Raw genomic sequence first — 20,512 nt, 5'->3', positions numbered from 1 at the left:
TGAACTGCTTATATTCCTACCTAAACCTGCCCCAGTCCCTCCATTTAACATTACAGTTCATAATGTCACCCTACATCCAGCTTCCTAAGGCAGGTGTCTGGGTGTCACTTTAGACTGTTCTCTATCTTTTATTTCCTCACATTGCAACCTTCACCATAACATTGCAAAAATATGTCCCTCTACCTCTAAAACACTGGTCAAGGCCCTTGTACTCTCCAGGATAGACTATAGCAATAATTTAGTAGCAGGTCTCCCTGAATCTCATCTCCACCCACTGCAATCCATCCTCATTGCCTCTGCCCACATCATTTCACTCGCATGTAAATCTCTTAACCACCTCACCACTAAAATCTATCTGCAGGCAATCAGTAAAATGACACATTAAGTACAAAGTTTTTATCCTGCCCTTCAAAGCCCTGCATTCTTCTGCTTCTCTCTATATACCTGCTCTTAACTCTCCAGGGCCCAGCTTTCAGTTCAGGACAATCTCTTGACCACACAATTCACCAAAACAGCTAAGTTGTGCATAAAAGCTTGCCCCTGATTGCACCCCTCCTCTGGATTTCTAACCCTTTTCCTAAAGCTCCTTAAAAATCAGCATCTAGAAGCATTTAATTTATCTTCCTCTAATTAACAACCCCTTGACTTGTGCACTTGTTCCCCACTCCTTTTTGTTTCTGTCTCCTCTTTCTAATAGATTGCAAGCCACCCACCCTTAATTGTAACCAACCCCCAGTCACAGTGAAGTGTAGAGGGGGGCAGATGCTGATGAGCGGTGGGTGGAGGGGCTGCGATGTGTGATGCAAGCAATTTACATGGTGAGGAGCCCATTGCATTCATTGCACATCGCCAGGTAGTAAGGCCTCAGAAAGCCAAACCAAGGGTAAGTGAAGAGGTATGTACCCATCGCCCCCCCTATCTGTTGCACCCTAGGCATGTGCCTCTTTTGCCCTCTTCTCCTAGTTCTTGCCCTAATTGTAAGATCTTTGGAGCAGGGACCACATACCAACTGTGTATGGAAACACCTTAGTACTCAATCATAGGTTTATTTAGTTTAATTATCTATTCTTGTAATAACTGTATCTCTGTTTGTGTTTGCCCCTTGTAAAGCACTGCATACATTTGTGGTGCTATATAAATAAATACATACATATGAGAGAGACTAGAGGAAGGAGATTCTTGACCTCTAAAGGTGGCCACACACGTGGCGATTTGCGATCTTTCGTGCGACCATCGAAAGATCGTACAATCAGCCACAAACTGTTCAGGGCTGAAACGGCAGATAAGGAGGTAGAAACAATAGGATTTCTACCTCCTTCTGCCGATTCAGCCCTGACGGCAGATTTTGGTCAGGCGCCTTCTATGGCGCCCGATCAAAATCTTTTAACTGGCCTGAACGGCGAGTCGACCGATATCAGCAGCTTCCTGTGATATCGGTCAACTCGCCGACTTGCCATACACGCACCGAATATCGTACGAAACGAGGTTTCGTACGATATTATCGTTGCGTGTATGGCCAGCTTTAGCCTTACAATCCATAGCCTTTTTTTTTGCTGTACCTGCTTGCTCTCGGTTTTGTAGTTGTGTGTGCTATTTGTAATGAGCAAATTCACTTGTGCTGTAAATATTATAATCATGATAGACTGACAAGCTGATTAGCAAACTCTGACATTCTTCAGCATTTAGAATTTAATCTGTATGCATTCTAGGTTAATGCCTGGAAGGAATTAATCAAAATGTCATAATTACCTAGATTTGATGAGAGGATGTCTTTTATTTCCCGCAGCACAGATAGACAGGGCATGTAGAGAGAGAGTTAAGAAGTACAAAACCATTTGTTCTTGGCCCATATAAACCTGCAGGCATTTCCTCCAAGCTCATATTGATTATTATTATAAAGATTCATGGAGCTGAAAATGAAATTGGTTAGTATGGAATTAAGTGGAGGTTATTCAAAGGATTATATTGATACCCTTTAATACGAATCCATCACAGCTGCCATTTACCTAGCATTTCTTATTAGCGCTGTATTAAAGTGCTCCCAGGGTGTAAGGGAATAGTTTTGATTTATAATGTTAGAAATGCACAGCACAAGATATAAAGCATCTGATCAGTCATCTGTTTACTAGAAGTTTTCAAATAATAATTTGGGCTTTGCTATATTAAATTAGCTTCTGCTTCTTTAGTAATTTAGGTTTTAATTGTATTGTAATTGTTTTTGAAATAGTAGAAAATGACAGAACACATGTTTCTGTTGAATTAGTTTGCATATATCCCCACAACAGGATTGGCAACATTTATTATGATAACTGGGCTGTTAAAATGCAGCTGAAACATTCCCTTGCATTTATAGTGTTGGCTGACATTATTGTATATGGCAGGTACTCTTATGGATAAAAGGATACAATTTTGGGGGGGGGGGGGTATGGTCCCCAAATCAGGTTTGTGTACCCCAGTCAAATGGTAAGTTTTAGTTATTTACTGAAAAGTGGTATGTGTTAAAGTTTGGGCACCCTGCCAGTGGGTACTTATTAACATGCCTTTTGGCATAAATCACCTTTCTCATTATATTACCAATCAAATGTTGCTTATATCATGAATGTGTAACACAAACAGATTTTCTGTCTGGGCACAGAACTTTAGAAGCTTATGTTACTGATGCAGGAAGCATCTTCCGACAGTTTTCTGATCAGTTCTCTCACTTTGACTGGAGCAATAGAACTGGGAAGAAAAAAGTGGAGAAAAGCAAAAGAATCACAAAATTAAAAAGGATACACATTACATTTATAATCCTTTGGCAAATCTGCTAATCTCCAACCATTTCACAAAGGAGCTGTGTATGGAGTACGAAAATCTGAAGCCAAGTATATTTCTTTAGCTTGATGGCACAAGGGTTATAGGGTTATATAAGGATATAGGGTTGCCACCTTTTCCTGTCAATAATACCGGCCTTTGGATTGGGGGGGCGGGTTGTGATGTTTTTTTTGGACTATGATTTAACCAGTGGGAATGGGCAGGCAGGGCAGGAGAAAGGCGGATGGAGCCAGGATATGGGCAGGGTTAAAGGCAGAGCAGATGGTGGCCGTGGTTATAAAAGTTGATCAACAGCCGGAGGGATTTATAGGGCATGTATAGGGCACAAGTACATTGCTGATAAGTTTTTAATAAAGGTGCCAGCCCTTGCTGGTGGCAGATGGCAACCCTAGAAAGATAGCCCAGATTTAACCACATTTGACAAATCTTCCCTTTGGGAGTTATGTAATAAAAGGCACTAAGTTTGCCCAGGAGCAGTAACCCATAGCAACTAATCAGCAGGTAGCATTTACTGGTCACCTATTTAAAAGCCAACATCTTATTGGTTGCTATGGGTTACTGCTACTGGGCAAACTTAGTGTCTTTTATTACATAAGGGGGTTAGTCTTACTCCTGAAATGGGAATCTACAGTGGAGGAAATAATTATTTGACCCCTCACTGATTTTGTAAGTTTGTCCAATGACAAAGAAATGAAAAGTCTCAGAACAGTATCATTTCAATGGTAGGTTTATTTTAACAGTGGCAGATAGCACATCAAAAGGAAAATCAAAAAAATAACTTTAAATAAAAGATAGCAACTGATTTGCATTTCATTGAGTGAAATAAGTTTTTGAACCCTCTAACAAAAAAAGACTTAATACTTAGTGGAAAAACCCTTGTTTGCAAGCACAGAGGTCAAACGTTTTTTGTAATTGATGAGCAAGTTTGCGCACATTTTAGGAGGAATGTTGGTCCCACTCCTCTTTGCAGATCATCTCTAAATCCCTAAGGTTTCGAGGCTGTCTCTGTGCAACTCTGAGCTTGAGCTCCCTCCATAGGTTTTCTATTGGATTAAGGTCCGGAGACTGACTAGGCCACTCCATGACCTTAATGTGCTTCTTCTTGAGCCACTCCTTTGTTGCCTTTGCTGTATGTTTTGGGTCATTGTCGTGCTGGAACACCCATCCACGACCCATTTTCAGTTTCCTGGCAGAGGGAAGGAGGTTGTCGTTCAGGATTTCACGATACATGGCTCCGTCCATTTTCCCGTTAATGCGAATAAGTTGTCCTGTGCCCTTAGCAGAAAAACACCCCCAAAGCAAAATGTTTCCACCCCCATGCTTGACGGTGGGGACGGTGTTTTGGGGGTCATAGGCAGCATTTTTCTTCCTCCAAACACAGCGAGTTGAGTTAATGCCAAAGAGCTCTATTTTGGTCTCATCAGACCACAGCACCTTCTCCCAGTCACTCACAGAATCATTCAGGTGTTCATTGGCAAACTTCAGACGGGCCTGCACATGTGCCTTCTTGAGCAGGGGGACCTTGCGAGCCCTGCAGGATTTTAATCCATTGCGGTGTAATGTGTTTCCAATGGTTTTCTTGGTGACTGTGGTCCCTGCTAATTTGAGGTCATTAACTAACTCCTCCCGTGTAGTTCTAGGATGCTTTTTCACCTTTCTCAGAATCATTGACACCCCACGAGGTGAGATCTTGCGTGGAGCCCCAGAGCGAGGTCGATTGATGGTCATTTTGTGCTCCTTCCATTTTCGAACAGTTGTCACCTTCTCTCCCAGCTTCTTGCTAATGGTTTTGTAGCCCATTCCAGCCTTGTGCAGGTCTACAATTTTGTCTCTGACATCCTTGGACAGCTCTTTGGTCTTTCCCATGTTGGAGAGTTTGGAGTCTGCTTGATTGATTGATTCTGTGGACAGGTGTCTTTTATACAGGTGACTAGTTAAGACAGGTGTCCTTAATGAGGTTGACTAATTGAGTAGAAGTGTCTAACCACTCTGTGGGAGCCAGAACTCTTAATGGTTGGTAGGGGTTCAAAAACGTATTTCACTCAATGAAATGCAAATCAGTTGCTATCTTTTATTTAAAGTTATTTTTTCGATTTTCCTTTTGATGTGCTATCTGCCACTGTTAAAATAAACCTACCATTGAAATGATACTGTTCTGAGACTTTTCATTTCTTTGTCATTGGACAAACTTACAAAATCAGTGAGGGGTCAAATAATTCATTATATAATATGGAAAAAACTTTTACTATTCACTTGCACAAAATATCCCAAACTGTGCAGCTTCCTACATGACATTTATTATTCATCTGTGCATGTTATGCTGGTTTCAGGTGTTTTAGCTCTCCATTCCCTGCCACAGATACATATTGAAATACAAAATGACACACTCCAAGATGGACTTAACAAATTGATCCAGAAAACAATTATGAAACTGAAAGTCCGTAATCAGGAAAAAAAAAATTGTTGGAATTTTGCTAAATGTTGTGTTGAATATTTCACAAGAGATTGCAATGGTTAATCTTTGCTTTGTACAACTATGGCTTGAAAATTCCTGTAAAGGCTGTAATAGGCCCAAGAGGCCAACTGTTATACACATTGGCAGCCATGTCTAGCTTTAGCCCATCCAAATAAAAACTCCAAATGCTTAATTGGTGTACTTTGTTTAACTGTGACTAATGTGTTGCAAACTTGTCCAAGGGGTTCCATAGAAAGTAAGAAAAGCTAAAAGCATTCCTATTTTCATTACATTTTATCATCCTAAATATGTTATTCTTTTTTTGCAGATGGGACTAACAAAAAATACATCATTCCATTCAAATATCCCACACACAGCTGATAACATATTCGGAATCATTTATATACTGTTTGGTGAGTTCCTTTTTATTTATTCTTGTGATGCAGTTATATGTCATGATGATATTATTTTTGGAATGGTGGAGCGTATCTGAAAGGGCAAGTAACAGCCATTACAAGAACACACAGCAGCTGACATCCTGTATAAACTACCCAAGGGCTGGGATTTAAGGCCCATTTTATCAATTTTTTTGCAGGGCCTGGTCTTTGTTATGCATTCACTACCACCTCTGTCTTCCCATTTGTCTCAACCTCTGCAGATATTTCCATAGGGCCCTCTGAGGTCCCAGCTATGGTTGCTACTCCTCTAAGTAAAGATGGTAGCCAATAATCAGTTTTTAATATAATATTCATCATCTCTCAGTTTTCTTCACCAGCTTGCAGAGGATTTTGAAATGGACAAACATTAAAGAGAAATGAAAGAACTGAGTAGCATACTTAAAACATACTTAATAGATCAGAGATGGTGAGAAAAATGGTCAATCCCTTCAGAGCCAATAAACCCATCTTGGTACCCGCAATTTATTATTAATAGTCTGCTCCTCAGATCACAACAGTTGAAAGGTGTCACAACCAACAACCTCAAATCCCATTCCTCCGGTTTCTATTAAAGGTAACAGGTCACACCTTGGCTTTATTGTGCTGCCAGTCTGTAATTGGATGTTGACTTACTGACATGTTAAATCATCATTATTCATTTATTTACTGCCAAATGAACGTTAACACTCTAGTGAGCATTGTGGTGCCTGTATTAGCCTGCAGAGGTGTTTCCCATTGATGTCAATAAGAGCTGCAGGAATAACAGGTCAGACAACTGAATGTGGTTTAGTTTTGCCGCACACTTTGATGGGCAAATCTCACAGGTCTATTATCCAGTTGGCATCAGTCAGTGTGAGGTGTAATATTAATTGTATAGTGCTAATAAACATTTGTATCCACATATTTGGCAGCATTATAATAGGAGTAATATAGAAAGGGATAATTGTAGAAAAATGTCAATTTTTACCTTTATTTTACCTTGATTCTCTGCCTTGTCTAAATATTCATTGATCCAGGTCGGTGTATATGAGAAACACCACACTAATATCACTACTGACTGGCCCCTTTCCTCTTATACACAGGGTTATGTTCTGTGCTAGGAAACAGCACTCTGCTGTATATTTCCTACAAGCGGAGGCACTTGCTGAAACCAGCAGAATATTTCATAGTTAACCTTGCCTTGAGTGACCTGGCTATGACTGTCACCTTGTACCCTCTCGCCATTACCTCCAGCTTTTCTCACAGGTTTGACTTTTTTTAATGGGATATTAATAAGTACACAGCAAATGGGCAAATTAATCTCAATAAGAAACAAGCAACATCTCCATTAATTCCATTCAAATCCATGCCCCAAGCTTTTGCTCCATGGCATATATGTATTGCTCTGACAGATTATTTTCATTGTTAAATTTTGCCATTGCCCTATGTGCTGTTACCCCAGTCGACATTCTTTGATGCAGTGCTTTAGGTTATTGCCTTCAGCAGCTGCTCCATTAGTCTTTCATTCAGTCACTGCCTAGTAGATTTGAATTCAATAAATCCTTCAAGTGTTTGTATTCTTTCATTCCTCCATGTTTCTGTTCAGTTGCCCCTCTGTGTGTTTATATGCACCCCAGGTGTTTGTATCTAGGTGCTCATACCCATGTTTGTTTTCAACCACTCCTACAGATGTACAAAATTTTTATTGACTCATTTGTATTAGACTAATGAAAGCTAACCGCTGACTTGGTAGAAGTACCTGTGCCTTTTAGAACCTAGTGTTAGTCAAATGGCCCTATTTTGTTATTGTATATTCCTAGGGCCAGCAGAAAACTGACTGGCACAATGAGAGTGATGCAAGCAGGGGCATGTTTATTCAAAGTATAGCAGCAACATTTTGGGGGTGTTCCCCTTCGTCCTACGCCCCCAAAACATTGCTGCTATACTTTGAATAAACACGCAGGAGCTAAGCCCCTGGTTGCATCACACTCGTTGTGCTGGTCAATTTTCTGCTGGATTGTGGTGAGGGTGTCAACTCTCTGGGCTGTGCACCGAGTCTAAGGATTGGAGGAGGTAAGGTTGTGCTGGTGGAACTTTTTGTCCTAGGGCCGCCATTAGGGAGTAGAAGGGATACTACAATCAGACCGGTCTGTCTTTTGGCTAGCCGGAGATACAATTCAAAGGGTTGTACCATGAAAAAAATTGTTAACTAATCAGCATTGTTTTAATTCCATAAGATCTTTGCAGTACAAACTATATAACAATATATGTTAGGTCCATAGCAGATAATGTTCTGGTTGATAATGGTGGTCTATATATAATTGGAAACATGAGGTGGAAGTGATATTTTTTCAGATTCTGTCAGGGCATATAACAGAATAATAGCTACTGTAGCAGATGTATAAAGGCCTGTATAATACATACGTACAAAGACTAAATTTAGAAAATTGTTTACAAAAAAAAATTCTATTCCTTCCCCATTTCCAGGTGGCTATATGGAAGACATGTATGCTTGTTCTATGCGTTTTGTGGTGTACTGTTTGGCATATGCAGCCTATCAACAGTTACACTGCTGAGTACAATATGCTGTATGAAAGTCTGCTTTCCTGTGTATGGTAAGTTTGCTTTTGACAACTGAGCACAAGATAAAGAATACACTGTGCATTAGGCCAGGCTTGTTATCATTAGGATTTTATATGAATTTTTAGATTAGGTTAAAACTAGCTGTAATTGTGTTGTAGACCTCGATGTCTCCCTGAGACCACTGTGTTAGTACAACACATGTGCACACTGGGTGTTATCCATATGTGACCCCACTAAGGAGTTTTATCACCCTCAGACCTCTCATTAGTTCCTTGTATGACACCATCTATTGTGCATCATTTGACCCTGAAAAATATGGGCACTTGTGTGAAAAAACGTAGATAATGCTGATTTAGAGGATTGCTGCGTACAAGTTCAATACCTCAAGCACACAGCTGTACTCAAGCAGTTAGTACCCTACGTAGAAAATGCTCCATCAATAAGTATGGGAAGATTTGGAGCCCGTGGTTATACCCGTGCTACTATGAGCAACAAATCACCCCAAAATACTTTAATGCAATAATGTAAATGATGTCAGCACAGGAATTTTTTCACAAATAGGCCAGCCAGTATGTTGAGATTCAATCCTAAGTAATAACCAGTTTGTTCATATGAACATAAAAAGTAATTGTTACTTTGCATTCCTATGCAAAAAAACCCCCCAAAAAACCTTAAAGGGGAACTCCACCTAAACACAACTTAACCTTTATGAAGATAAACCATAATTTCAAGCAACTTTGCAATGTACATCAATTAAAAAATATGCCACCTTTTCATTATTTTTATTGTCATAATATGGTTTGGAACAGTTACCTAAGCATGTAACAGTAGTCGACTGTTCTCAGCCTGCCTTCAGCCTGCATCCTCCCAATCCCACAATTCCCTGCATACGTGATATCAATAAGGAAAGGAATTTCACAGTGCAATACTTTGTGAATTGTGTAGTTCCTGCATGCTGTCTATAAGTTGTAACAATTTGTAACATCAGTGTTTTAGTTTCTTCTCCCTGCCAGGATTTGAAATGATGCAGAAAGAGAAGAACTATTTTGCAGCTGGATTTCAGTATATAAAAATGGTATTTATTCCCACTTTTTGAAAGAACAGATTACAGTAATACTAGAAGTTTCTGTACTGTGTGGAGCTCTTTAACAAATTTTGGTTTGGAACCCTTTAAGGTTTTTCAATGAATAAATGTCTTTCTAACATTCAGTTACTTACTATACAAAATAGAAAGGTCTATTGATGATGTTTATGTTAACAAAACCCTACCTGATAAAAATTAATACTTCTACAATCCTTCATTCTTCTTCCTTTGTCTAGCTAACTAAATAATAATATAAAAAGAAATTTGTATACTGTATAGCTAATTATGTTTTACTTTATCATGCATCTTGAAATCACTTGGTTGCATAGTTAAGTTTGGTTGAAAATAGGCCAAAGTCCATTTAGTTCGACCCCTCCAAACGAACCCCAGTGCACATACAGTATACACACACTCATACTGACCTATCTATATAATCACATATATAAACTATTTAATACAAACGATTGAATTAGCCTACATGTTCCCTGATATAGCCCACCCGTAGGTGGGGATATCGGGTGAAGATCCACTCACTTGGTGACTTTGTATGGGCACCTTAAGCTGTTTGAATCTATATTGGTTTCAAAACAATCCTCTTATGTTTATTTAATGTCTAAATTATTTTTAGTAGTCTTAAGGTATGGAGATCTAAATGACCTGAAGTCCTCTTATCTAGAAACCCCCAGGTCCTAACCATTTTGGATAACAGGTCCCATACCTGTATACCACTACCAATACTAAAATAACTGTAGATCCCACAATAACTGTAGCCTTGGATATTATACTACAGGTATGGGACCTTTCAGAAGGAGCCAGTGCTACACATTAGAACTGCTTTCAGATAACTTATTGTTTCTCCTACTCCCATGTAACTGGAGGAGTCATGATCTGGACTTTTTTACCATTGAGTGCTATTCTGATATCTACCACTTTTAGCAATACAGGTGTCAGGTAGCTGCTATCTTGCTCCCTTCCCATTGATCTGCTGATTGGCTGCTGGGGGGGAAGTGGGGGGGTTGATTTCACTTCAACTTGCAGCGTAGCAGTAAAGAATGATTGAAGTTTATCTGAGCACGACACATGGCTTAGGGCACCTGGGAAACTAAGAATATATAATATACAAAAAAATCTCTTTTAAAAAAAGGATTTAAAAGCAAGATTCTACTGGTGGAGCGATATCAACTGATGCAGTTTGTAAAAAACATGTTTTCCTGTCACAGAATCCCTTTAAGTCTACTAAAACATCATTTAAACATTAATTAAACTCAATAGGATTGTTCTGCCTCCAGAAAGGATTAATTATCTCTTTGTTAGAATTAAGCACTAGGTACTGAGAAAAAGGATGTCATATGACTTTCTTCAAAATATTTTACCAAGTTCTTGCAACGACTACACCCCTCCACACATATACCTTAGAATTGTTTGATTACATTCGGGAGAATGTTTCAGTAATGTTTAGATGTTGGATATACATTTAACCTGTGTGTAATATTTTGCTCAATTTTGTTTTTGTCAGGAAACAGGTTTGGCCATAAGCAGGGATGTTTCCTTGTTGCCTGTGCCTGGCTATATGCAGCCATATTTGCATTTTCACCTCTGTTGCACTGGGGAGAATATGGAGCAGAACCATATGGTACAGCTTGCTGTATTGACTGGTACTCGTCTAATAAAAGCAGAGTAGCAATGTCCTACACAACAACGCTGTTTGTATTGTGCTTTGTTATACCATGTGGAATTATAATTACCTCCTATACACTTATCCTCGTAACTGTCAAGGATTCTCGCAAAGCAGTGGAGCAACATGGTGTTGCGGGTCCATCCAGCATGAACAATGTGCAAATCATCATCGTAAAGGTATTATATTTATTATTGTGCATAGCTGTTGTATGTGTTGGTGGTTTTAGATGCATTTCACTGAGTGCTTATTGAGGGTGTTTTTTTATTCTATACATTAAGCACAAGTTATTTTGAAAGAAAGACTTTTTAATACCAGCCACATATTGAATCCACATCCTGCATGGCTAATTAGTAGTGATGAGCAAATCATTTAGCCAGGCATGGATGTGCAGTGAATTTCCGCATTTTCTGTTTCGCAAAACTTCCAGGAAATTCAGCCGCGAAAGAATTCGTTGCGCATCAAAAAAAGTTACGGTTGCGACAAAATAAGCGTGGTTGTGTCAAAATGGGCGCAGTCACATAAAAACCCGCCGCACACGACAAAAAACGACGCAAGCAACAAATAAGTCACATAGCAAATGCGTCTTGCAGATTTTTCACCGTTTTCTGAATTTTCTAAACTAAACTGAACAGATTCACTCATCACTACTAATTAGCAATTAATTTAGATGCATGCTGCAAAATGAAAGGATTTATGTGAAGCCATGCAGTGTGCATCTGAATTAATTGCAACTCTAGCAGCTTTATTCACTCCCCGTTCATTCCCCAGACCCTAGGCAAGGAGTAGAGGAGGGGATTGAGTGGGTCCTTGGGCGCGATCGCTCAGAGGCCCCTAGGCAACAGCAGGCACAAGCAAACCACTTGCCTGCTGTTGCCTGCACTTCCTGGACTCCCCAATGCTGCCTCCAGACTGGATTGAACCAGTGACCAGCAGCTTCAGTTGGTTCCTGCTTTCCTGTAAGCCTCTTCACATGGATCTGTCTGCCTGCTACCCCAGATTAGTGTCACAAACACACACTTATTACACTAATACACACTCACATATATAGTTACACACACATACATATATATATATGTTTGGGGGATCAGGGGGCTTTCAAACATTCACAGCACTCACACATACTTGCATGCTCATACATATAAACACTTACAATTTTGTGGCTGTTTTTTTCACATTGTGGGTTTTTTTTCTGAAAATGTTTTATTACCATTGAAAATAGTGTATTCGCTAACCACACTGCGCAATACTTTTAATATGTTATTTCAGTGTTTATATTACATTTATGTTGGTTTATTACAATATTTGGGGTATAAAAACGGGTGAAATGCCAGTTTTGTGACAATTTTCAAACATTTCATTAAAACTGCTACATTTAGCATAGCTCTGTAGTTAGAAAGGTGAATTACCTATTTTGGTTTCATCAGAATGTGTACTTTTAGAAAATATATGTTTTTCTAGGGTCTCTGTAATGTTAGGGGATCTAATTGCACATAATACACATATGTGGAGCTTATATTGCAGCAGCCAGAGTGTCAGACGTGAAAATTTATGTTCACTATTTTCACTGGGTGCCTCTGTACACCATATAGCATGGTAAATCTATGTATATTGGACATCAAACTGTTCAGTAGGCCTGTGGCATTCATATTTAGGATGTTTATGCTGGAATGTTACGAAATGTGGGGAACATAAATTAGGCGGGATATTTTTTGGTAGTAGAAATATTTGCCATGAAATATGTATGCACTCATTTCCTTTTGGTAATCCTATGCACAATGGGCATCAAACTGTTCAGTGGACCCTTGGCTTTTATATGTAGGAGGTTTTTTCTTGGTACCTAATGCTGTGTGGTACCTAATTCTTGAAAGTGGAAGCTTTAAGGTGATTGTAAAGTAATTAATCAAAACTGCCAATTTTGGGAAAGCATTGCGACTCCATAATTTGAAGTAGAAAGACATGGATGTCCATTTTGAATTCACCCAAATGTGTAATTTCCAAAAATATATGGTTTTGGAGGGGGTCAACATATTTTTTGGTGTTTTTTTTTTATCCCACAAAAAATGCAGTAAATGTGTTGCATTTTCAGTAGCAAAAGTGATATCCGGGTCAATTTGTATGCAACTTCCTTTTGTGGTCTCTAAATGCCTGACACATTGGTAATCCTATGCAAAATGGGCAACAAATTATTCAGTGGACCCTTGGCTTTGGCATTTAAGATGTTTTTCTTGGTACCTAATGCTGTGTTGAAGATAAGATGCTTGAAAATGGAAGCTTTACGGTGATTTTTATGTATTTCATCAAAACTGCCAATTTTGGGAGAGCATTGAGACTTTATAGTTTGGAGCAGAAAGACATGGGTACACTTTTTCAATTCACCTAAATATGTAATTTCCAAAAATATATGATTTTTTTTGGGGGGGGGGGGTAAATGTATTTTGTACCCCACAAAAATTGCTGTACTTTATACTTTGGTGATCCTATGCACAATGGGCAGTGGACCCTTGGCTTTCATATTTAGGTAGCTAATGCTATGTGGGAGATAAGATGCTTGAAAGTGGAAGCTGTGAGGTATTTTTTTAGAATTTTCATACAAACTGATAAGTTAAGTAAAGCACTGCTGTTTGGAACTTAGGAGTAAAGAGATATGGTTACCCATTTTGGATTTGGCAGAATGTGTATGTCATGCTGGACCAGTTAGGTCCCAAAAAGTCCATAAAGAGTTAAATTTTTAATTTAGAAGTCTGCGTGGAATCCACACTTGAAGGAAACCCCTCACGGTAGGGGGTAATTCACAAATACCCCCTAAGTGACAATGAAGTCAGGCTGGCTGGCAAGGTGTGAAGAGCCAGAATTAATCAACAAGGGAAACCAAATTATCCTACCTGTGCTAAAGTGGGGGGGTCTGTCTCTTCTTAGCAGATTCTTAGCTAATATTTCTCTGGGCCCATAAAATAAATACCTTTTACTAAAGATAAAAATCATGGCGCCCAGTCATTAGCTTGTAGCTAGAGCTTCCCCCAGACTCCAAACACTCCTGCGTTATGATGATCCATTGTGGGATTATCTCATATTCTGATAAAACCAGAATAATATGGGTTAGGCCTGGGGTGTCTGATGTCTATGAACAGAGAATTCAATTTCCCACATAATGCACATGGTTCTATAATTCTGGTGAATACCCATAACTATTTAAGGATATCTGGAAAATAAAAATATCCGCAGGACAGCCAGTAACCAAATCTTGACCCGCCCTCACCTTTCTCATTGGATGGGGGTGTGAACTTTGTAAACTGGGGGTGTGAACCTTGTGAACTGTATATCAATGGCCCAGACAACTGGGGAGATATATGCCTTTGGGGACCGAGCTGCTCGGGAGGTATATGTCGCTACTTCTCCGTCCCCCCGGAAACAGGAATTACACAGGATCATTCAATTGGTGATGTATGTAGGTTTCTGCATTTTTATCCCTTTTTATTTTTATAACTGTTTTGCAACATGTATGTCTTTTTGTAACATTCACTGTTTTTATATAACAAATGCACTGTCCACTTTGGAATATTAAATATAAAATTTAATAAGTTTTCCTTTGTGCTCTATTGAACCTTTATGCCTTAAGAAGAGTGTGTATGTAAATGTGTTTAACCCCTGGCTAGTTATAAGGAAAGTGTGTCTGCTTAACCTTTTGTTTGCTTGCGGGAAAGTTGTGTGTTGTCTGTAGACTAACTTGCATTATCTGCGTGAGTGCTTAGCTAGGAGTCTGGGGTGATTTGCCTCTGTGAAGTGTCAGTGTGCAATAGAACCTCTAGATTTGGGTGCTTGCGGCCTTTAAACGCGGTGGTGGCAGTTTGTTAAGTTTAGGCGGGTTGGGGCTGTTTGGGGTTTGATTGCATGAGTTAGCGAAAAACTGTGTAGTTGATGTGTTAACCCTTACAGCCGCCCGCCTGGTCACGTGCGTCTGTGGTGGCGTTCGTGACAGTGTACTTTTCAGAAATGTATAGTTTCCTAGGGTAAACCTAACGTTCCAGGATTTTTGGTAGTTTACTGCTGAGAGTTTTCTGAGAAGTCAGAATTCTCCATAAAACTATTCATATCTGGTATTGACACATTCAAGAGGCATGAGGCTTTTTGAATAAGTTGAATTTTTGTCCATAAAATAGTTTTGTGGTATAAATCCCTATATCATGAAAAATAGACATTTTTATTTTTTTTTGGCTCTAAATCTTTTTCCAGTAGTGGTAATACACAGATTTAGAAAGCTAAGGTTATCCTGAAAAAATTATGTACGAAAAGTCCCCCCAGGAAATGTGAGAGAGCACAAAAACATCTGACATTCTGTGCACATGAAATGCAAAATTTTGCTGGCACTTAAAGGGTTAATAATGATGTGGCTTTGTAGTACACTATACATGGACAGAAAAGATAAGGGATTACTTTTTTAGTGTTTCCTTTTATAAGCTCTGTAAGAGATTATTAGCTCTTTCATGCACATGTACATACAACCATCCAGTTGCATAACTATAGAGGAAGCAGACCCAGTAGGAGGGACAGGGGAAAAGAAGGGCATGCATCAGCTATAGTTTTTAGAAACCCCCCCTCCCCAGCACCTCTCGTATGTACCCTGGCACAAGCTGCTGGGAACAGGGGATGCAATTGGGTAGGTGGAGGGAAGGCTGATACGGGCTGCTGTGTGCACTAGGCCCTATGAATTTTTTGCAGAGGGGCATGCAACATGCAATTGTTACACTACTGCAACCATCTGACCCCACACAGAACTCAATATAGGGACGTGCAAGGGCAATGGGGACCCACAAACAGAGGCATCATCACTAACTAAATTTGACCAAATAACTTGAGCAGCACCACGTGTAACTATGTGTAGGTGCAAAGAGCACAGTTTGATGTAAATGTCTTTAATAAATGGGGTTTAGCCCACAACTGACTGCAGGGAAGTAAATGACACCCTAGTATCTTGACCCTCACTTTATAATTCACTGGTGCTGTATGCACATTTTGTTGGGTTGCGGAAAACTTCCCTCTAAGTTGGAAGACAGTCCTCTTACTTAAAAACAGTTTATGCACAGAGAAACAGCTGAACAGTGGAAAAACAGAATATCATTGTTAATTACGAAATATAACCAGGCCATGTTACACTGCTTTGCTTAAAAATATCAATAGCATAAAATATATTTCCTTCTACCTTGTATATAACTTCTGCAATCTTCTGTCTATTTCTTGCAGCTCAGCATTGCTGTGTGTATTGGATTTTTCACAGCCTGGAGCCCATATGCAGTTATTGCCATGTGGGCAGCCTTCGGATCTATAGACATTATTCCACCTCTGGTGTTTGCGGTGCCCGCTGTGTTTGCCAAATCGTCAACAATTTACAATCCAATAATTTACCTCTTTCTGAAACCCAATTTTCGAAATATCCTTGCCAAGTACTTTCCTGCAGCGCAGGAGATCTGCACGAGATCTTGTCTTTACATGGATTCTCTGAATAGCTGCCATTATCTCCCAGTTATTCAGCTGTTTCACAAGCTTTTGAACAAAAGGAACACGCCAGCAAGTGACTCAGGCAAATCCATGGAGGAGTATCCCTGCTACTCGTGTGATCAATGCAAAGACACGTTTGAATACTTTAAAAATTATCCGCATCACTGCCACGAAATGTTGGGACCAACACCACACACCAAACAAGATGGCAGCTGTTTGGACTCAAATGAGCAAGCAATGAGGAAAAACAGTGCAAAAAAGTCAATAAAAGTCATTGTGCATGGGCAGAAAACATCTGAAAGTGATGACCTAGAAATTACTTTAGAAGTTATTCCGGTCTGCAGTAAATGTGTTTATTGAGATATATTTTATTCAGTTTGATTTTAAAGAAATGCTAACTTTTGTAAATGGTTTAAAGGATCGGCTTGCTTTAATTTTTTATGCCCTATTGAAATACTGAAATCTGCATACACTTTTCTGTATCTATTTTCAAATAGCTTCATTTCTCAGTTTTGGGAAGTTTTACTGGCTCTGCCTGTAGTTTTAGGCTACTGTCACACAAGTATTTACACTATCTTATGTGATACTAGCATTAAGCAGTTACAGTATACATGGGGCCAGTGGTGTATTCTCTGTCTGATCAGATAGAGACATACAAGGGGCCAAACAGAATGGCCACTTTCCTATTGTCTTGATAATCCCTGCAAAAAGCACAAACCATTGGAACAGAAGGAAGTGAAGAGGCTGCATTGCTTCTTTACTCCCTCATTTGTTAAGGCATCATGAAGCAGCCATTATGGTGCATCAGCAGATTACATTTTTTAACCTGCCCAATTCTTGAACTAACCAATATCAATAGTAGAAGGATATCCATCATGGTCGGTGGGCTACCATACACATGTCAATAATTGTATAAAACAACATGGCTTCTATTGTTCTTATATCACTATTACAGTTGGCTGGTGAGGGGTGTAGTTTTGCAGAAGAGGGGGTGGTATGGTGTCAGTGGGGATGTGACCAGCTGAACACCACCAGCCCATAAACATCCTTTTTGATATTTTCATTTCAGGGAAGGCTCTCAGCATATCTTACATGTATGGGAAGACATCATAGTCAAGCATAGGTATTCCCTCCATACAATTTTGCTGAATATGTCATCATATATTGTTGATGAAAATACCAGCATGCATTTGAGTCCAGAGGGAGAAAGTATCAGCTGTCAAAGAGCTGTTGTAAATAAGCTGTTCTGTGTATGGAAACAGGGTGAATTCCAAATTAAGAAAACTTAATGAATTCCAAATAATATACATTTCTTTAATTTTCCTTTAGAATTTATACAGAGAAATATCTCCGGTAAAGGACATATTAATTTATTCATAAGAGTGAAAAGTAAATGTTGTCCTATGATGTGCCCATATATAACCACTTCACTGCCTGACTAAGCTCTATGAATGCATAATAGCTACTAGACAATCACACAACGTCTATTATGGAGGTAGACTACCAAATACTTCTGCAGTTAAAAAACAAACAAGAAGAATTAAAGAGAAGATAAATATTCAGTAGCCATAACCTGATGAGTGTCCGCCTGGGGCACCAGGGGGCCAACCAGAGAACCTGATATCAAGGGCCCACCAACCAGAGCCCTTTAATGTTTGCATCTTGCTAAGAAAAACATTTGGTATTCCCATGTTTGAAAAATTCAGTGTAACACATTAATATATCCAAAAACAATTTGCCCACTAAATGCCAGTTCATTGAAGTCTATGAGAAATATTTTAGACATAGAGGTACCACAGCAGCCAGTATGCCAGCTTCCAAAAAGACACATCAAGGCTGTGCTCTCCTTTGCATTGTTTGTTGTGTTATTGCTAGTAAACATTCTATAAGACAACAAAATGTGAATACCCTGAGCCCAGATTATGTGATCTTTTAGCTCTTTTACTCCCGTTTAGACTAGGCAAATAATTCTGGAAAACTTCTCTACCTGGATTCTCCTGCTTATCTGTGGCAATAAATTTGGCCTCAGTCATTTCTGTGACCCCATCACAGCCTCTTTAACTAAATCTTTTCTTTCTTTTTCACTACTGGGAATAAATTAAACAAAAGCAGAATCTGAAAAAGGTAGAAAAAAGCGCATGTAAACCCATAAAAAAAATGTAATCAGCGAACAGTCTCTTTGAAATCTTTAAATGCCTGCCAATTAAAAGGTTAATAGTAAGGCTGCAGCATCCCCTTAATCAATTAGGATTTCTTCTCCTCCTCTAACCTACTCAGCACTCTCCCTTAGGAACTGACTCTTGGCTAACTGAATATGGTCAGTTCTTCTCACCTCAGGTTATAAAACACACCCTTTAGTCTATTTGAATTCTTTTTCTTTTATGCAAGACTTTATTTACTTTAGTAGCCACTAAATGACACCGCCTGGAATTAGGCAATTGTTATCTACAAAAATCCCCAGATCCTTTTCGATTAAGAATCCCCCCCGCCCAAACACTACCATTTAGTATATAACTTGCATTTATATTATATTTATAACTGCACTTTTCAGCACTGAACCTCATTTTCCAGTTTGCTGCCCAGTTTTCCAATTTTGCCAAATCATCTGCAAAGTAGCAGCATCCTGCATGGAACTTACACAATTTAGTATTGTCAGCAAAAATAAAACAGTACTTTCTATGCCCACCTCCAGGTCATTAATAAACAAGTTAAAAAGCAAAGGACCAAGAACTGACCCCTGCGGTACTCCACTAACCACACTGGCCCAATTAGAAAATGTTCCATTTACCATCACTCTCTGTAATCTATCCTTCAGCCAGTTCTCTATCCAAGTACAAATATTATTTTCTAGGCCAATATTTCTCAATTTTATCATCAACTTTCTGTGCGGTACTGTATCAAATGCTTTAGCAAAGTCCAAGTAGATGACATCCACTACCATCCCAGCGTTGAGGTTCCTGCTCACCTCCTCCTAAAAGGCAATAAAATTAGTCTGGCAAGATCTGTTATGCATAAAACATGCTGGCACAAACTTATAGTGTTGTGATTTGAAATGTATTTAAGTATCTTATCCCTTATTACCCCTTCCAAAAGCTTTCCTACCACTGATGTCATAACAGGTCTATAGTTTTCTGGCTGAGAACGGGCACCACATTAGCAATTCACCAGTCTCTCGACACCATGCCAGACCTCAATGAATCCTGAAAAATTAAGTAAATAGGTTTGGCAATCACAGAGCTAAGCTTGTTTAATTCCTTGGGATAAATTCCACCCAGTACTGGACCTTTGTTTACTTTTACATGTTCAAGTCTCTTTTTTTTCCTCCTGAGTGACCCATGCGTCAGTAGTTATATTACTAGAATTGGGTCTATTAAAATGGAAGCCTTGAATAGCTGGCACCTCAGTTATTTATACCAATGAAAAATAAGAGTTTAGAATTTCTGCTTTTTCCCTGTTCTCATCAACAAAGTGACCCCTTCTTGCTTAATTTTTTTTATTCAACCATAAAGGTTTGGCTTTGTGATGTGTTTCCTTGCAAGGGGAACATATTGACCTGTATACTTGCTAAGCAACATTTTTAACATTTTAAAGATATACCATTTACCTTCTGTGTTTAATCCCGTGAAAAACCTTTCCCAGTTGACACATTGCAGAGATGCCCTTATACTGGCAAAGTCTGCACGTCTAAAATGTAGTGTTTTCGTTACTCCCTTATAGAGCTGTCTCTGCAGCATTGTCTCAAAGTTGAACATGTTATAATATTCCCTAAATGCTCACCCACACAAATGTTAGAGATGAGTTCAGTATTATTAGATATCTCCAGGTTCAAAAGAGAATCATTACTAGTAGGTTCTTAAACCGCCTGAAATAAAAAGTTGTCATTTGTCATATTTAAAAACCTGCTAGCTTTTTCTGACTTGGCCACCCCATTACTCTAGTCAATGGGGCTGATTTACTAATCCACGAATCCGAATCCCGAATGGGAAAAA

At 39.1% G+C, this 20,512-nt stretch overlaps 1 protein-coding gene across 1 annotated transcript; it reads left to right on the top strand.

Moving 5' to 3' along the window:
- Positions 1-793: 793 nt before the first annotated feature.
- Positions 794-18,501, top strand: LOC116411750 (opsin-5-like). Its single transcript, XM_031904599.1, has 6 exons — positions 794-883; positions 5,598-5,682; positions 6,789-6,951; positions 8,173-8,300; positions 10,869-11,206; positions 16,269-18,501. Exons 1-6 carry the CDS (start codon positions 794-796, stop codon positions 16,881-16,883), a joined length of 1,419 nt encoding a protein of 472 aa, XP_031760459.1. The 3' UTR covers positions 16,884-18,501.
- The last annotated feature ends 2,011 nt before the right edge of the window (positions 18,502-20,512 follow it).

This window comes from Xenopus tropicalis, chromosome 6 (genome assembly GCF_000004195.4).
Source record: "Xenopus tropicalis strain Nigerian chromosome 6, UCB_Xtro_10.0, whole genome shotgun sequence".
Lineage (NCBI taxonomy): Eukaryota > Metazoa > Chordata > Amphibia > Anura > Pipidae > Xenopus > Xenopus tropicalis.
The sequence above is the reverse complement of the archived record's forward strand: the minus strand, read 5'-3'. Positions and strand labels throughout refer to the sequence as shown.

Excerpts from the sequence above, each read along its gene's own strand:
- LOC116411750 (XM_031904599.1), top strand. The coding sequence starts at position 794 with ATGTGTGATGCAAGCAATTTACATGGTGAGGAGCCCATTGCATTCATT. Across the intron at positions 884-5,597 it reads CTCAGAAAGCCAAACCAAGG|ATGGGACTAACAAAAAATAC; the intron begins GTAAGTGAAGAG and ends CTTTTTTTGCAG. Across the intron at positions 6,952-8,172 it reads ACCTCCAGCTTTTCTCACAG|GTGGCTATATGGAAGACATG; the intron begins GTTTGACTTTTT and ends CCCCATTTCCAG.